Below are 17,445 nucleotides of genomic sequence, written 5' to 3'. Positions count from 1 at the left end.
CTTACCGGATCCTCTACACTGATGCCCCGCCCACAGGCGATCAGCGCAGTGGAACCTGTAAGAGATGCTCAAGGGAGGACCAGTCTGGCGGCGGCTGTCCTCCCCCACCAAGATGAATATGTTGATGTGGTCGTGGTGGCCGTAGTGGTGTATGCTTTGGTCGAGCTCGCGCACGGCATGCACGGCACCACCCAGGCCACCGCGCTATCCGCCACCCCCACTTATCCACCTCCACCGCACCACCTCCACCCCAGCCATTTTTCGCAGCATCACAAACGTCACAGCCAGCAACCGAGCACAGGCTTACCCATCGCAGCAAACAATGCCGCTGTACTCGCGCACCGCCAAGCGCGTCGAGCGCAAGCAGAGGGCCGGGTGGGCCGAGGCGGAAAGGACGGCGCGGCGCGAGGCCGGGCTCGAGAGTGACGCGAGCGATGCCGACGACGGCAGCGACGACGACGACGACGAGTCGGACGACGACGAGAACATGCTCAGCGACGAGGATGGTGGGTGGGGTGCGTGGCGGGGCTGACGGCAGACCTGTCTTCTGACAGCGAGGATGACGACGACGACGAGGAGGACGACGAGGAGGAGGACGAGGACGAGGACAGCGACCCCGAGGCCGGGGGCAAGCGGAAGCGCGGCTCCGACGAGGAGGAGGAGGAGGAGGAGGACGACGGCTCCGACGCCGACGACCTCGACATCACCGACGTCCTCCCCGCCATCTCCGACGTCGCCTCCGACCCGCTGTACCCCACCGCGCTCCCCGAGCTCTTCCCGCAGGCGTGCGTCCTGTGCCCGGACAAGAGCCTCAAGCACGAGCTCATGGCGGCGTCGCACCTCGCGTCGGCGAGCCACGCGCGCGCGCTCAAGCGGTGGAACGCGCGGCTCGCTGCTGGGCCCGTCGAGGCCGAGGACCCGCGCGAGGTCGTCGAGGAGATTCTGGCTGCGCTCGTGGGCGAGGCCGAGGTCGTGAGTCCGGCACCACACATTGCGAGCTGACGCCCCAGGCTGAGGACAAGGCCGCGCGCAAGGCCGCGAAGAAGGCGCGCAAGGCCGCCAGGGTGGCGGAGAGGGCCGAGGCCGAGGAGGACGAGGCTGGCGAGGCTGGGGACGCCGAGGACAAGCCGGCCGCCCCAGGCCAGCCCAAGCTCAACCGCCGTGAGCGGCGCGCGGCGGAGCGCGCGGCCGCCGGCAAGGGCGCCTCGGGCCCGCTCGCGCCCAAGCAGGCCGCTGGCAAGGCGAGCGCCGCCGCTGTGCGCCGCGCGGCCCAGCGCAACAAGGCGCAGTCGCGCCGCGCCGACGCCGAGCCCGAGGGCGGGAACCGTGCCGAGCGCAGGGCCGCCGCGCGCGACGCACCCGGCGCCGGCGAGGCCAAGCGCGCGGCCAAGCGCTCCAAGAAGTAGTCCACTCCCACAGGCACCATCTTGACCCCTTCTTCCACTTTCCCCTGTAGACCTAGACACTGCGATGAGCACCCCCGCCCGCCGCCCCCGCATGTAAACAGCATTCATCTTATATTCCTTTGCGCCCAGGGAGATGGTGCTCGTCTAGTAGCCGACGCTCTTGAGGTAGTCGGCAAGCTTGGCGACCACGACGTTGGCGTCGCCTGCGGGCGTGCCGTCGTACTGCGTGTGTCAGCTCATCATCTCACCTGTCGACGCCAGCTACCCACCTCGCCGACGAGGATGGCCTGGGTGGTGGGGATGATGACCACACCGCGCTCCTGCCCGTCAGCTGCGCCCCCGTCGCCCGACCCACTCCTTTCCGGCCGAGCACCTGGTCAGCGTCGGCGCGGAGCGTCATGAACTTGAAGCCGTTGAGCGTGATGCCCGAGCCTGTCGTCAGCGCGCTCACTGGCCGCAAACCCACCCTGCACCGAGTCGGGGGCGCCGAACGCCGTCTTGGTGACAAAGTCCTGCTCGGCCTGCGAGAGCTGCGCGCGTCAGTGAACAAGACCGACCACCACCCACGTTGTAGCCGCTCGAGGCGGCCCACACGCCGCCGGCCTTGCCGAGGATGGCGGCCTTGGAGATCTTGCCGGTGGCGAGGAGCTGGTCGTCGACGTAAGCTGTTGGTGGGGTGGTGGGAGGGCCGTGCGGCGCGGGCAGGTAGCGAGGTCGGGTGCGGGCGTCGGGTTCGGGCGGGGCGGGGGTGCGAGGGCGGCGTCAGCAGCGTGCAAGGAAGGGGGCGGGGGGTGCGCTGGTGTCGAGCGCGGCGGCGGGGGTAGCAGCAGCGGGGGCGGCGGCGGCGGCGGCGCCGTGCTTGCCCGCGGGGCGGGTCACTGCCGTGTGCTGTGCACCGACGGCGGCGGCGACGAGCTCGCTCTCACGCGGCGCACGGCACACGCAGCTCGCTCGCTCGCCGCCTGCCCCTCCCCCACGGCCCAGTACAGCCCACTCACACTGCCAGGACATGTTGATGCGCCAAAGAGGTGGTGGTAAAAGTCGAAGAGAGATGGAGAGTGACAAAGGGTCGAGTCGGCCGCGTGTGGTGGGTGGGTTATGCAGTGCGTTGAATGGGCCGGTGAGTGGTGCGACCGCCTGCAGCCTGATTCCTTGCTTCTCAGCCACGTCATAGTTCCGGGCACAGTGGCAGTCAACGCAGCCAGACGCCTTCCCCCGTCCGTCGTGATACCTCCACCGGCAGACGCAATGCAAAAGACGTCACACGGCTGCAATGCACCAACCAGCCTGCCAGCAGCCAGCATCACCCTACAGCCCAGCTCGCCCAGCTCGCACCGCATGCACACGACCACACCCATCTCCCCCTCCCCCGGACAATCATAAAGTGCAGAACGTGAGAGACCTAACCTCCCACTCGTATGTGCGAGTTGCTATGTATTCCTGGGTACTTGGCACACTCGTAACCCTTCCTATCTCTGGCTGCCGGCCATAAAGACTGCAGCAATGCCTCGCGGCCTCTGGCGCGACGCTTACTCGTTCTCGTCGTAGACGGCGCGGAGGATGAAGTTGGTCGTGATGGCCGCTGTAGCACGTCAGCGGGGCACTGGGCACGGGCACTGGGCTGCAACTCCAAGCAGGAGGCGCAGGGGAAGGCGACGCGAAACAACAACATACCAAGGAGGAAGACACAGAGAACGGTCTGGAGAATGTCAGCGCTGCTGTACAACACGCTGCAGGCCACAAGACACTTACAGGACCAAGGCGGTCGTCGTAAGGAGCACCGGACCGTTCGCGGATGGCCTTTGCACGGCGCTGGTAGATGGCCAGGGCGTAGATCATGACACCGATGGCTGTCGCGAGTTAGTAACGGCCAGCCGACCGGCTCGGTCGCACTCACCGATGATGGTGTACATGGCAGCCGAGATGCGGCCAACCTGGCGACGTTAGCCCTGCTGCATCGGAGCTGCCGACGGCGTGGGCTCTGGCTCGCCGCTCTGCCATGGCTCCACCACGCCCCCCCGCAGTACCAGATCACACTCACCTTGTCACCAAAGTTGAGGAGACCGACGGCGAGACCACCGAGGACGACGGCGAAGTGAAGCCACGAGAGGAAGGTACGCCTGGGCAGCGTGTTAGTTACATTCCTCAACTTCACAGCTAGCCGCAAGCCACCACACGCACTCATTGGCGAAGAAGACCTTGGGCTCGACGCGGACGGGGAGCGCGATGCGCTGTTGAGGCAACGCGACGACGAGCGTGTGCCAGACGTGTGCGAGCGGACAAACAAATTTCGTCGAACCGTGCGAGATGGGTGCGTAAGTGGCGTGGGAGATGGGGGTGTGGGGTGGGGAAGGTGGGCGTGTAGATTGCAGCAAGAGCAAGGCGCGATGGTCAGCACTGGTCTCTCTCTCTCTCCCTCTCTGCAGTCTGTGCGTCCCGACCTACCTTCTTGGCGGTACGCTGGAGGAGGGGCTGGGTGGACATTGTGATGGGTGTTGAGGCTGATTGTGTGTTGGGGGAAGGAGGAGCAAGTTACGCGGGATTGAGAAGGGGGAAGGCGACAAGACGAGTGGTTGCGAGTTGTGGAATTGACAAGAGTCTGGCACGGATTGAGCAAGACACACAAAAGTTGCGACTGGTTGAGGGTTGTCAAGGATTAACCAAGGCTCGTTGATGGTTTCTGGCTGCTGCTGCCTGGTGCATGCACGGGGGAGGGGGGTTGGATGGAGTAGAGCCTGTATCAGTGATGGCGGCGGCTTGCTCGCACGTGCGTACACAGACTGCCTATGAGAGCGACATTGGGCGCTTGGGTTATCCTGGCCACCTTGATTTACAGACCCTGGCAAGGCAACTTGCGCACCTGGGCTCGTCTGCCCCTTCACCCGCCTGTAGCATGCCGGATCTTCATCCACAAGCGGGGCCAAATCGGTCGGCAGCTATTTGCGTCCCGAATGGTACCACTAGGCTCTCCGGAGACTTAAGGCGCCTACCCCACCATGCACATCGCGATAGGCCCGCCCACCCATATACCCTTTCGGATCTTCCGAGCGACCCAGCAAGCGCTTTCCAGCAGTCATCACCGCCTTGCCCCGGCAGTGCCGTAAGGATGCTTCCATAAAGCTGGGTTGGTGCACCACCTGCACTCGCTGCACTCCCCACCCCCCTCCGGCGACTAGTCACTCTCAAATAGGGTTCAATAGCTTGCGGCCAAAGTTGCCGAGCGAGATGGCTCATGCAATAGTCATCATGCCATAACCGACCCCTTGTTTGACTATGCCGCGCTGCATTACCTCTCCTCTTGGCTGTATTGGGATCGCGTGGTGCACTATTACTCAACCGCCCCATCAGATGCGTATTACGCGCCCACTGTCAGCACGCGTGCGTGCCGCGTCTCGTGTGACACTTGTTTTTCTTGCTTGTTTGCGACGAGGTTTGTGGCAGGTTGCTCCATGCACGCACAGATCAAGTGTCGACATGCTTGCTGCTTTGGACGAGCAAGCTCTCACACGCCCACACATACGCCGCCCAGTAATATTTAATGTCAGTGTAGTCGTACTCGGAATGGGGTATAATTATTCCTTTGCAACGAGCCAGAGAGCAGCAGACACGAGAGCGGGCTAAGGGGTGGCTGTCGGGCAAAGAGAGTCGTGGTCGTCTGCCCCTGCCGTTGATGTACCCAAAATCAGCATGTCCGATCCCATCTCGTCTCATCCCATCCCATCCCAGTCAGTGCCTTGGCCCGGGTCGGTCGGTCAAAGGTGGGCGGCCACCCGGTCTGGGACCCAGAGGACATGCCTGTCGTCTTGGTAATGGTGCCTCGGCCATCTTGCCTGGGTGGGTGGGGCGTGGAGACGGAGGCCGCTCTCGGTCAGTCTGCTCTCGTCGGGTCTGCCGTCGCCAGCGAGCAGCGAGCAGAGATGCAACACGGCCCGTCATTTTCACGACTGTGCTCGCCCGGCCTCCCCGTTTCAGGGACGGGTAAAAGGGACGGGCCGGCCACTTTGCCCTTTGCCACCCAAACTCGGCCACACGCCCTGCCACCTTGTTGCCAGGCAGGCAGAGGCTGAGGCTGCCCGGCCCACCCGCTGCTGCTGCGGTCACCTATACACCAACAAAGTAATCAGTCTCCTCCCTTGGTCCGCCGCCGCCGCCGCCGCCGCTGCCGCCGCCGCTGCCAGCCGCTGAACGCATAGATTCGGCACGAACACCAGACTGACACGACGAGTAAAAGGTCCACACACCCACCCCACCCACGGCAACGGCAACTGGTAACTGGCGCGGTGTGCTTCGTTCGGCTCCCTCGCTCGCTGGCTGCAAGCAAAGACCGAAACACCCTTTTGCAGCCTCGCTCCCGCCTGGCCTGCCTGCCGTGGTTCCCCTCCCACTACTCGTGCTCTGTGTGCATGCTTTGTGACTTGTGATTGTCACTGTCCAGTCCCTTTGTCAATCGCGCACACCCACACACGCAGTGCTCCCAGTCGGCCAGTCTGTGTCACATTCATCTTCGTCAACACTATCAACACAAAGTCGACCACCCACCCACCCACTCTTGCTCCTCCTTCCTCCCAACTCTCATCCCCCTCACCGCCCTCCCTCCCCTCTCCCCCCACATTCGGCTATCGTCGTCGAGCCTAGTCTACTTTCGAGCTTGGACAGGACTGCGCGGAACGCAAAAGGACCAACAACCACACACTCCTCTTCCAACTATCTTCGTCGACGCCCCCGCCCCCGCCGCCGCGACACACCCCCGCCCTCTCTCGGTCGACGACGGCGACCGTTTCACTTGTTGTCAAACATCCCTTACTTCCCCCCCGCAACGACACGTCGGCACTTCGCTTCAAGCAGCAGCAGCAGCAGCAGCAGCAACAGTTGAACATTCTTGTTCTCCAGGCCTCGCTGGTCAACAGCACATTGTGAGTACAATACCCCAAGCATTCGCATCCCTAGCCGCTGGCTCGTCTGCTCCGCCGCTATCATCGTCCCCGCTCCCGTTCCTCCGAACCTTACGGAGCGAGCACTCTGCCCGTCTTCCTCATTCCTACGTGTCAGCGCACAGCGCACGCCCGTGTCGTCTTCAACTCTTTGGGGCGTAAGCACAGCCGTTATCTGCAGAGGATATTCTGAGAACGCGGTGCGCGTACAAGCCTCATCCTGGCAGGACCGCCAAGAGGGTGTCTCCACCGCGCGTGTTCGTTGTGGGCGTCCCATGCGCCCAGCCGCACACTTTTGCGCGTCCCGTTCGCGTCCATCCCTGTCCCACTCGTCATATCTTCCATGTCTCTCTCTCTCCGTCGGGCTCTTGTCCCTAACCTCCCTGTTCTCTAGCCTATCCCGCATGCCGACATAGCCTCGTCGGACCGCTCGAGCGCTGTGCTCCACTTCACTTGACAACACACACACACACACAACACGTTTTATCGACTTTCGACGTCCAGTGGTCACCACCTCTCCCCCTTCTCCCCGTCCCCCCTTCTCCGCTGCCGCGGCGCGCAATGACCCCGCGGCGTGCGCGCAACACTCGCCTACCAATACAAACCGCAATGCCGCCATCATCATCACAACGCGGCCTCGTCAGCTTGCACACCTTTACCCTCATTGCGAGCTGGCGCGGGCAACTGCTGGTCTGCACCGTCGTTCTCGTCTTTGGCGCCATCTACTTTGTCGTTCGCGAGCCTATTCGGCAATGGCGCAGAAGACAGCGAGAACGCCGCAGTAAGGCCTTGTCCGAAGAGCTTCTCGCCATGGGCTCAAAGGACAGGTCCGCCACTGGAGACGACAGGGATCGAGCAGGCCCAAGCTCGGCTTCATCTTCTGCACTCGCCACCCAAAAGTCGGCTCGCGAACGCGGACGTGAGAGGAGGAAAGAGCTCAAGAAACGCAAGTCGGCCGCTGTCCTCAAGGGCAACTGCAGCACAACCAGTAACGTCGGCGAGTCTAGCGTCGCTACCAATAGCTCGATCGAGTCCTCGCCTCGGCTGGGACCCACTTCGGACCCGACTGGCGGCGTAGCGCCATTGGAACACGACGGCGGCCAAGCCGGCCAAGCTGGCCCCTCGACTGCCCAGTCTCGAGCACAGACCTCAGACGACCCCATTACCATCTCTTTGGAATCCTCCCAATCCGAAGCAGAGCCCTCACCGTCGCCTCAAGCCTCGGTCGACTCCGAGTCCCCATCACCAGATCTTTCCCTCGCCCAGGCCTCGAGACTGAAGGCAACACCTTTACCTCTTGCAGAATCGGCCGCCCTCCCCAACTTTGTTCCTCTGGACATCGACATTTCCACAGACGGGGACGAAGCATGGGACCAGCCAGATACCTATGGTCGCAGACCACAGCACAGTCGCCTCAGCAGCACCTATTCGGTTATCACCGAGGACACCTATCTGCACCCCCAGCCGGCCTCTGCGCACCCGGCGGCAAAGAAGAAGAAGAGGAAGTCGAAGGCGCGCTCTGGATCTGACGGTGTCCGAACACCAGACAGCATTCACGCCCCCATGCTCGCAAATCACCGGAGCGTCGTCAATCTCTCGTCCGATGACCTCTCGTCGTCCCCAACACTGCCCTCCGTGTCGTTATCCTCGGCACCTGGGTCCCCACCGACCCCTCGTCGCAGACCACGACACGCCAGCCTCGTGGGTTTACCCATGTCGCCTGCCTTGGACCTGTTGCTCGACAACCACGAGCGTACGATCGACTCGCTCCGAGCGGAGATTGGTCACGCCAAGGCAGAAGAGTCCAAGGCGCGCGACGACGAGGTACGAGCGCGGGAAGAGCTCCGTCGTTCCAGAGCAACAGAGGATCGTGTTCGCTCAGACTACGAGCGGGCACGCAAGGCCCGTGACCGCGCAGAGCAAGACTCGAGGCGACTGGAGGCAGATGTGAGTCGCGCTCGAGTGACTGAATGCTAACAACGCAGATCCTGGTGTTGCGCAGCAGGTTTGAAACCCTCACGCACATGTACCAGGCGGTGTGCACCCGCCTGCGTGACATCGAGCTCGCCGCCGCCGCCACTCAAGACAACGGCCAATCGTCTCAGCCTCACCTCCAGCTGCCGACTCAGTTTGGCACGCCATACATGACGTATTCGCCAGCTGGAGGCTCTGGTGGGCCAGGCTACTTCCAGTTTGCGAATGGCCACCCTTCCGGCTACCCTTCGCCACTCCCGCCTCACTATGGAATGCAGCCCCACACGCCCTACACGCACCAGAGGCGAGGCGAGAGCTCGAATGGCAACGCCGATGTTCTGGCAGGCCCGCTTACCCCGGGCCACCTCTCACCCATGCCATTGAGCATGACCGGCAACGGCACGCCCATGTCGCAGGTGTCTTCACCATACCCGTCCGAGATGTCGTCGCTGCCTAATTCTGCAAACACACCGGCCCGATCGTCGACAAACGACGGCTCCTCCGAGTCCCAGCTGTCGGCCTCCGAGTTACGCCGCCTCCACATTGCTTCGTCTGTCCTCAAAAAGAAGAGCAAGTCGAACCTCAAGTCTTCGGGCGATGACTCGAGCTCAAGTGGAGCGCAGCCTGTGGCAGGCACCGAGTCGACTCAACCTGACGCAGTCGACGACGGCGGCAAGCAAGTTGCAGGGCTGGGTATCATGGCCCTCGACAAGGTTCAGTCAACCTTTCCTTCCGTGAACGGCACCAGCGAGCGAACTCGTACCAAGGGAGCGTCCAACAACAGCTCGTGCTCGTCGATGTCGTCGGACGCCTCGTCCCCGCCGCCAGGACGACACCTGCTCATCACTCCGTCCAATGCCGATGTCTTTCCATCCAACGGACTGTCACCTTTGACTCTGACTGGCACCCCAACCACCATCAAGGCCATTCACGAAGACGACTCTGAAAACGACAACGTCTTTGACGTTGACAACGGCGCAGTCAGGGCCAAGCAAAACACGGTCGTCGCTCCTCAGCAACACGACCTGCAGGCCATGAACTCGGACGCCGACTTTGCGCCCATGTTTGCGAGCCTGGCACATACCCCGGAACAGTTGGCCGAGATTGCGCGCATGCGAGAGCAGGCTATCCGTGACCGCGAGAGGCGGACGCGGGCGCGCAGTTCGAGCTCGAACGACCTGTAGCGAACACTTTTGTGAATACGAAAACGAAACGACTGGACACTGGCAACGAACCACACATCCTTCCCCCACTGTTTATTACTTGAACCTCATCAAACATTTCACTTGCACATTTTCTTTGTCTTCGACCCATACTCATACCCGCCAGACCGCGAGCCGGTCTGCGACGGTTGATCCCATTCCACCCACCCCATTGCGATGTTGTGGTGAGGACGGACAATGTTTGGTAGTTGGTGATTTCTTATCCAAGAGTGATACAGAGGTCGCCAGTTGTCAACAGACGAGCGACTACATCCAGTCTGCTTGTCTTTCATTCCCCCTCCTCCTCTCCCAAACGCCGAGTCGTTCCTCTGTCATAGTGGCTGGAATAGCCCTTCACATATGCACTTTGAGTGTTGCATTCTGAGCGAGGTAGTGAGCAAGCGAGTGTGGCAGGGTGGGGTGGGGGGGAGTGTGTCAGTCTGCGTTGTGACCAGGTACAGGAGATGACTTTTTGGCCTCGGCTCATGGCTGGTCGTCGTCTCCCTGAATCTGAAACGTCTGAAGATGTGAAGTCGTGAATGACGATCCTCGGGTCTGCCCTGGAGACGTGCGCCGCGCCCACCCCCGAGCGGATTCAAATCGAGGCAGCGGTGCAAAACTAGTGCGGATCTAATCCCTTTGCCCTTGGTGGTGCGTGTCTTGCCCGCCGCCCGCACGCCCACCAGGCGCCTGCCCCCGCGCCCCGCCGCCCGCCGCCGCCGGGAGTGTGTGCCTGTAATGGAGACCTCATTGCAGTCAGCGTTGCCAGTCTAATGCCCGCCCATCGGCCCCCTTGCTTGGCTCATGGCTCGGGCTCGCCGCCTGCTATGCTGCTGCTATGCGACTGACCCCTTGGACCCTACATAGAGCAAACCAAAGCACACCTTGGTCAAAGTCACCAAAGTGGCCACCGCCGACCGACCGACCCAGCAAGCCAGCGAGCACGAGGACAACAACTGGCCGCACACACAAGTGCACAACAACATCCTCTGCATCTCACCGCCTCTTGCTGCCGCCGCCGCCGTCGACGACAACACCGTCAACGACCGACACGCTCCCTCCTCCTCCCCTCCCCCTCCCCTCAAGGACAATTCCATAGCCCGCCCCGCCCTCCCCTCTCCCCACCGAAACACCCTTCACTCCCACGAGTGTGCGAAAACACTCCAGGGGAACACAAGCCTCTAGCAAACCCAGGCTCTCTCGCCCCTGGCCACCACCACTGTACTGCCCCTGCCTCTGGTCACTCTCACTGTAACAACGTGAGCAGGCCAGTGCCAGTGCCAGCACCAGTTGCCCTTCCACTCCATCGACAGAGACACCTTTGTACACTACACTCTCCTCTTTTCTCACTTCTTCCTTCCTCGAGCAACAAGCAAACCTCGCCCGCCGAGCAAGGCCGCACCTGTGCCGCCAGCAGCCAGCCAGCCAGCCGACGCCGCCGCCGCCCATCGCTCATCGCCCATCCCTCACCACCACCCCCTCAGCCTCGTCGTCACTCTTCACCACACACCCGCATATTTTACACATCTTCTTCTCCATTCCTGTGCATCGGGGCAAGCACTTCCCACGCACCGGCACACTCTAGCCATCCCAAACCATGGCGAGCAACCCGTTCCCCCCGTCCCAGGCGGCGCGGTACACTGACCTCAGTGCGCTCATCTCGACGCCAGAGAGCAGCACCGCCGCAGCCGCAGCCGGGGGCGAAGCGGCTGCCCGCACCTTCCCGTCCGAGGACACGATTGCAGCTCTGCTCCATGCCCGTGCCCGCGCCGAGCTGCCCTACACGCGCGTCTCGCCCTCGGGCACCGACTACATTGTCGTCAACCCCCTCCGCGTGCTCTCGGGCCTTAACGATGAGAGCAGCAAGGGCTATGCCGACGACGTCGCCCGCACCGACGGCGGCATCGGCGGCGACCCTCGCCAGCCGAGCGTGTACGAGCTCGCAGGCCGCGTCTGGCTCCTCATGAGCCGCCAGCGCGAAACCCAAACGGTCATCTATGAGTGCGTGGAGCTCGAGTGATCGACACTGCTGCGATTGCGATGATGACGCTGACTGGCTGCGCAGGGGTCTCACTGGCGCTGGAAAGTCGACGGCCTCGCGCCATGTCACGACGCAAATCCTCAAGCTCGCCTCGTCGACCAAGGCCCAGCGCAGACTGTCGGACCAGGTCGGGCACCTCCTCACCCTCCTCGACTCGTTTGGCAACTCGAAAACCCTCATCAACCCGTCGGCCTCTCAGCACGGTCGCTACCTCGAGCTTCACTTTTCCCCAGAAGGCACGCTCGCCGGAGCAAAGGTCCTCCCCTTCGGCCTGAACAAGTCGCGCATTGGACCGCTCGAGCAGGAGGAGCGAACCTTCCACGTCTTCTACCAGCTCCTCGCCGGCGCTAGCCCCGACGAGCGTGAGCAGCTCCGTCTCGACGACCCCGACACGTATGCCCTCATCGCGTCGAGCAACTGTTACCGTCTCCCCGGTGGACCGTTCTCGGATGACTCGACACAGCTCGGCGAGCTGCGTGCCGCCTTTGCATCCCTCGGCTTCAAGATGAAGCACGTCAGATCCATCTTCTCGGTCCTGACGGCCATTCTGGTCCTCTCCAACATCACCTTTACCGACACCCGCGCGACTGGCTCGCTTGGCATGACGTCGTATGAGGAGCACACCACGGTCGTTGAGCGCCACCTCCTCATCGAGGTCGCTACTCACCTCGGCGTGTCGGCCGAGGAACTCGAGGCGGTTCTCGTCAACCGCACAAAGTGGGTGCGCCACGACCTTGCTTCCGTCTTCCTCGACGCCGAGGGCGCCGCCTCGCAGCGTGACTCGCTCATGCGCGACCTGTACGCCATCCTGTTTGCCTTCGTCGTTGAGATGGCCAACAAGCGCCTCGCTCCTCCGTCCAGCCTCGAGACCCTTCAGATCGTCCAGCTCGACATTGCAGGACACCAGAGCCGAACCCTTACGACCGAGCCTAACCAGCGCAACTCGACGCTGTTGACCTCGGCACCTCTGATCAACGCCAACGGCCAGAACGGCTTCGACGAGTTCTCGGTCAACTTCCAGAACGAGATTATCCACTCATACCTTCTGCGCCGGACGTTTGAAGACAACCTGGGATGGAACGCAGAGATCGCAGCAGATGGCATCAAGCTCCCTCAGGTCCCCACGATGGACAACGCCGCCTGCGTCGAGCTCCTCCGCGGTGGACTCCTCGGATCAGAAAAGCTCGCCAAGCACCCGCTTGGTGTCATTGGCGTGCTTGCCGAGGTTGGTGAGAACATCAAGGGCGAGGACCGTGAGGACGTCAAGGCCGATGCCGTCGTCCGCAGCCTCACCTCGACCTTTACCGGTCACCCGTCCTTCATTGCTCGCCCCCCGACCTCCCTTGGTCCCATGCCCAAGGAGGGCCGTATGTTTGGCATCAACCACTACTGTGGTCCTGTCGCATACGACGCGACCGACTTTATCGACCACAACGCCGACGTCTTTGACAAGCAGCTCGTTGGTCTCCTGCGGTCCTCGACCGACTCGTTTGTCACCAAGCTCGTGTCCGGTCCGGCCCTTGCCACAGAGGGTCACCCACTCGACGACAACATTGTCGTGGAGGCCCAGGTCTCGGTCTCACCTTTACGCACCCCGACCCCCGTCGCTCACCCCATGGAGGGCGTCGCTCCCCAAGCCTCTGTTGCTTGGCCCATTGACGACTCTGTCCCTCAACCCGTCTCGGCCCAGATCAACGCCACGCTCGCCACCTTGTTCGACACGATCGATCACACACGCGTCTGGGGCGTGCACTGCATCAGGCCAAACGACTCTGGTCATGCCAACTCGTATGACCGCCGTCGCTTGAAGTCTCAGGTCCGCTCGCTCCTCCTCCCCGACCTCGTCAACCGCCGACAGGTCGACTATGTCGCCGACTTTACCCTTCACCAGTTCTGCATCCGCCACTCCCTTCCGGCGCAGGATGTTCACAGGACGGTTGAAGACTTCGCCCGTCAGCACGGCTGGTTCCCAGGAACAGACTACGCCATCGGCAACGACCGCGTCTGGCTGGCTTGGGGACCCTGGCGCGAGCAGGAAGACCTCATCCGCTCTACCGAGTCACGCCACGGCAGCGGAGAGGAGACGTTAACAGACACCGAGGAGAAGGGCGCTCTGACTCCACGCGGCGCTTCTTCCTATGGCCACGGCATCTACGGCAAGGGTGAACACTTCCAAGAGAGCCAGGACAACCTCCTCCGCACCCACTCCCGCGGATCATACGGATACGCCGACAGTCCCGACCCGGGAGCCAGCGATCTTTGGCTCGCCTCGCGCAGTGGTCATGACCACGGCGGAGCAGGAGGCGGCGGTGGCGGCGGTGGTCGTGGCGTCGGCGGCTACGACGACCACGACGACAGGGGCCTGGGCGGAAACAACAACAACGACGCCGATGGAGGGTTCGTCACAACTGAGAAGCGCCACCACGCCACAGAGGTCATTGCCACGACCGCACAGCGTCGTTGGTGGATCCGCCTCGTCTGGCTCCTTACCTGGTGGATTCCAAGCTTCTTACTCAAGTGGCCTGGTGGCATGAAGCGCGCCGACATCCGCATGGCATGGCGTGAGAAGGTTGCCATCTGTATCATGATTGGCTTCATGTGCGGTGTCGTCATCTTTTACATTATCGGCTTCGGCAAGATTCTCTGCCCCGACATGGACAAGGCTTGGAACAGTGGAGAATTGCTGGCCTACACTGGCGACAACGGCGCTCCCTTCTACGCTGCCATTGCCGGCAAGGTTTACGACTTCTCCTCTTTCTGGAAGCAGGACCACACCAACGGTCTCGGCACCCCGACCAATGAGGCTATCATGGCCCAGTTTGGTGGACAGAACCTCAACGCCTACTTCCCTGTCCCTCTCTTCAATGCCCCTGGCTGCAAGGAGCTGTCCAACAATCCTAACCTTCAGCTCGAAGCCGCCAACATCAGTCTGGTTTCCCTGCCCCAGGCCGTCCACAAATCGGGAGCGCTGGGAGCATCCAACTCGTACCCTGGCTCTGACTTTGCCAGCAACGACTGGTACTGGTCGTCTCTGCTGCCCGTCTTGGACAAGCGCTACAAGGGAACCTACGTTATCGACAAGAAGGATATTCAGACCGCTACCGACAACGACGCCACTGTCTACCAGTCGGTGTACAAGGGCAAGATCTTTGACCTCAGCGACTACTTCTATACCGTTCGGTCCAAGGGCGCCATCTCGGGTACCAACCTGCCAAACTGGGATTTCCTCGATAAGTCGATCACCGACGCTTTCAAGGAGGGCCAGGCCTCGGACATTACCAAGGCATTGGACGAGGCTTTGGCGGGCATGAACGCCGATGCCGCCAAGAACAACATGGACTGCTTGAACAGCGCTTTCTACATCGGCAGCACCGACTTCCGCAAGACGGCCAGGTGTCTCGTTCAAAACTACATGCTCCTCGCCTTCTCGGTTCTGCTCATGACCACCATTGTTGCCAAGTGTACGTGGATCAAGGGACACGTCGGGGGCAAACGCTAACCTGCCTCAGTCTTGGCTGCGCTCCAGCTCGGTGGCAAGCGTAACCCCGAACAGATGGACAAGTTTGTTGTCTGCCAGGTGCCTTGTTACACCGAGGGCGAAGAGTCGCTCAAGAAGACGATCGACTCGCTTGCTTGCCTCGAGTACGACGACAAGCGCAAGCTCATCTTCATCATTTGCGACGGTAACATTATCGGTTCCGGTAACAACCGCCCTACGCCTCGTATCGTCCTCGACATTCTCGGTGTCGACCCCAAGGTTGACCCAGAGCCACTCTTGTTCAAGAGTATCGGCGAGGGCAGCAAGCAGCTCAACTACGGCAAGATTTACTCTGGTTTGTACGAGGTAGAGGGTCACGTTGTTCCGTAAGTGTTGTGTGGATTGGAGTCTGGGGATCATGTCGCTGACAACCATCAGCTACGTCGTCGTTGTCAAGGTCGGCAAGCCCACCGAAACCTCTCGCCCCGGTAACCGTGGAAAGCGCGACTCTCAGGTCTTGCTCATGCAGTACCTCAACCGTGTCCACTTTGACGCTCCCATGTGCCCCCTCGAGCTCGAAATCTACCACCAGATGCGAAACGTCATCGGCATCGACCCCACATTCTACGAGTACATCTTCCAAGTGGATGCCGACACAACGGTTGCCCCCGAATCGCTCAACCGTCTCATCTCTTGTGCCGCCGACGATCAGAAGATTATTGGCATCTGCGGTGAGACCAAGGTCGCCAACGAGCGCGAGTCGTTCACGACCATGATCCAAGTCTACGAGTACTACATTTCGCACCACCTCACCAAGGCCTTCGAGTCGCTGTTCGGCTCGGTCACCTGTCTTCCCGGATGTTTCTCGGTCTACCGTATCCGTACCGCAGACAAGGGTCGCCCCGTCATCATCTCGTCGGTTGTCATTGACGAGTACGCCGAACCCAACGTCGACACGTTGCACAAGAAGAACTTGTTCTCCCTAGGCGAAGATCGATACCTCACCACGCTCATGATGAAGCACTTCCCGACCTTCAAGATGAAGTTTACGCCCGACGCTCTCGCCTACACTGTTGCTCCTTCCCGCTGGAATGTGCTCCTGTCGCAGCGTCGTCGTTGGATCAACTCGACCATCCACAACTTGGCCGAGCTGCTCTTCCTTCCCGAGATGTGCGGTTTCTGCTTCTTCTCGATGCGTTTCATCGTCTTCATCGACCTGCTCGGTACCATCATCCTCCCAGCGACCTTCACCTACCTCGTCTACCTCATCGTCGTCGTGTCAACGCACAAGGCTCCGATCCCCTACATCTCGATTGGTATGATCGCCGCTGTGTACGGTCTCCAGGCCGTCATCTTTATCCTGAAGCGCGAGTTCATGCTCATCGGCTGGATGTTCGTCTACATCCTGGCCTACCCCGTCTACTCGGTCTTCCTTCCGCTATACTCGTTCTGGTCCATGGACGACTTCTCCTGGGGTAACACCCGCAAGGTCGTGGGCGAAGGCAGCAACAAGACTGTTGTGTACGACGACGACGAGCGTTTCGACGACTCGATGATCCCCTTGCGCACTTTCAAGGAGTACGAGGCCAACGCCTGGGAGACTGCGTCGCTTCACTCGGACGGCGAGAAGGAGGCGCGCAGTGACTCGGGCCGCACTGGCCGCACGCGCCGCACTCGCAACACCAACTATGCGGGATCGATTCACTCGTCGGCTCGCGGAAGCGAGTACAGGGACCACTCTGGCCACTCTGGTGGATCTTCGCGTATGCACTCGCCCGCTCCCTACCTCAACCCGCAGAGCCGCATGCCGTCCATGTGGGGTGGTGGTGGGACTGGCAGCATGTACGGTGAGCCGTTCACGCCACCCATGGCGTTTGGCCTCAACCCGTTCAACTCGCCGGCCATGTCGCTCGAGTCGCTGCGGCCCCCTACGGGCGGCATGTTCCCGCCGTACGCGCCATCGCCACTTGCCGGTCCTCCTCGCAACACGATGATGTCTGGCGGCTTTGGCATGGACGGTGCGCGCGCGAGCAACTACTCGCTCGCGACGACGGCCAACCCATTCGGCGCGCCTGCGCTCTCGGTCAACCCGAACCCGACTCCGTCGGATGACGCGGTGCTGAGCGTCCTGCGCAGCTACCTGCTGACCCAGGACCTGATGACAGTGTAAGTTGTGTGGTGTGGAGGGCGTTGAATAGATCTGACGCTTGCGCAGAACGAAGAGATCGGCCCGGGAGGCCATCTACGGACTATTCCCCAACGCCAACCTGCAAGAGCGCGCGAGTTGGCTCAATGAGAACATTGACAAAATTCTGAGCGAGTAGTTAGATAGACATGACCTCGGACCCCCCCCCCCCCCCCTCTCCACGCACACACGCACAGCACAGCACTATATCCCCGCCACGTCTACCCT

The 17,445-nt window shown here is 61.7% G+C and overlaps 5 protein-coding genes across 5 annotated transcripts; 3 read left to right on the top strand and 2 right to left on the bottom strand.

The window, feature by feature from the left end:
• Nucleotides 1-322: 322 nt before the first annotated feature.
• Nucleotides 323-1,406, top strand: Q8F55_006727 (uncharacterized protein; the record flags this gene model as incomplete). Its single annotated transcript, XM_069355179.1, has 3 exons — nt 323-506; nt 539-972; nt 1,011-1,406. The coding sequence occupies 3 exons, from the start codon at nt 323-325 to the stop codon at nt 1,404-1,406; spliced, it is 1,014 nt and encodes a 337-aa protein (XP_069207250.1).
• A 144-nt stretch (nt 1,407-1,550) lies between these two features.
• Nucleotides 1,551-2,417, bottom strand: PFY1 (profilin, required for normal timing of actin polymerization in response to thermal stress; the record flags this gene model as incomplete). The annotated part of the gene is made up of 6 exons (XM_069355178.1): nt 1,551-1,628; nt 1,676-1,726; nt 1,762-1,838; nt 1,873-1,927; nt 1,974-2,071; nt 2,405-2,417. 6 exons carry the CDS (start codon nt 2,415-2,417, stop codon nt 1,551-1,553), a joined length of 372 nt encoding a protein of 123 aa, XP_069207249.1.
• Nucleotides 2,418-2,935: 518 nt separating this feature from the next.
• On the bottom strand, nt 2,936-3,890 carry nrf1 (GTPase regulator Nrf1; the record flags this gene model as incomplete). The annotated part of the gene is made up of 7 exons (XM_069355177.1): nt 2,936-2,988; nt 3,081-3,105; nt 3,159-3,256; nt 3,304-3,340; nt 3,448-3,526; nt 3,588-3,637; nt 3,852-3,890. The coding sequence occupies 7 exons, from the start codon at nt 3,888-3,890 to the stop codon at nt 2,936-2,938; spliced, it is 381 nt and encodes a 126-aa protein (XP_069207248.1).
• Nucleotides 3,891-6,946: 3,056 nt separating this feature from the next.
• Nucleotides 6,947-9,495, top strand: Q8F55_006724 (uncharacterized protein; the record flags this gene model as incomplete). The annotated part of the gene is made up of 2 exons (XM_069355176.1): nt 6,947-8,284; nt 8,323-9,495. The coding sequence occupies 2 exons, from the start codon at nt 6,947-6,949 to the stop codon at nt 9,493-9,495; spliced, it is 2,511 nt and encodes an 836-aa protein (XP_069207247.1).
• A 1,615-nt stretch (nt 9,496-11,110) lies between these two features.
• Q8F55_006723 (uncharacterized protein) lies at nt 11,111-17,356 on the top strand (the record flags this gene model as incomplete). Its single annotated transcript, XM_069355175.1, has 5 exons — nt 11,111-11,514; nt 11,579-15,015; nt 15,064-15,418; nt 15,471-17,198; nt 17,248-17,356. The coding sequence occupies 5 exons, from the start codon at nt 11,111-11,113 to the stop codon at nt 17,354-17,356; spliced, it is 6,033 nt and encodes a 2,010-aa protein (XP_069207246.1).
• Between the last annotated feature and the right edge of the window lie 89 nt (nt 17,357-17,445).

The sequence above is a fragment of the Vanrija albida genome (genome assembly GCF_041260175.1).
Source record: "Vanrija albida strain AlHP1 chromosome Unknown contig_5, whole genome shotgun sequence".
Classification (NCBI taxonomy): Eukaryota; Fungi; Basidiomycota; class Tremellomycetes; order Trichosporonales; family Trichosporonaceae; genus Vanrija; species Vanrija albida.
The sequence above is the reverse complement of the archived record's forward strand: the minus strand, read 5'-3'. Positions and strand labels throughout refer to the sequence as shown.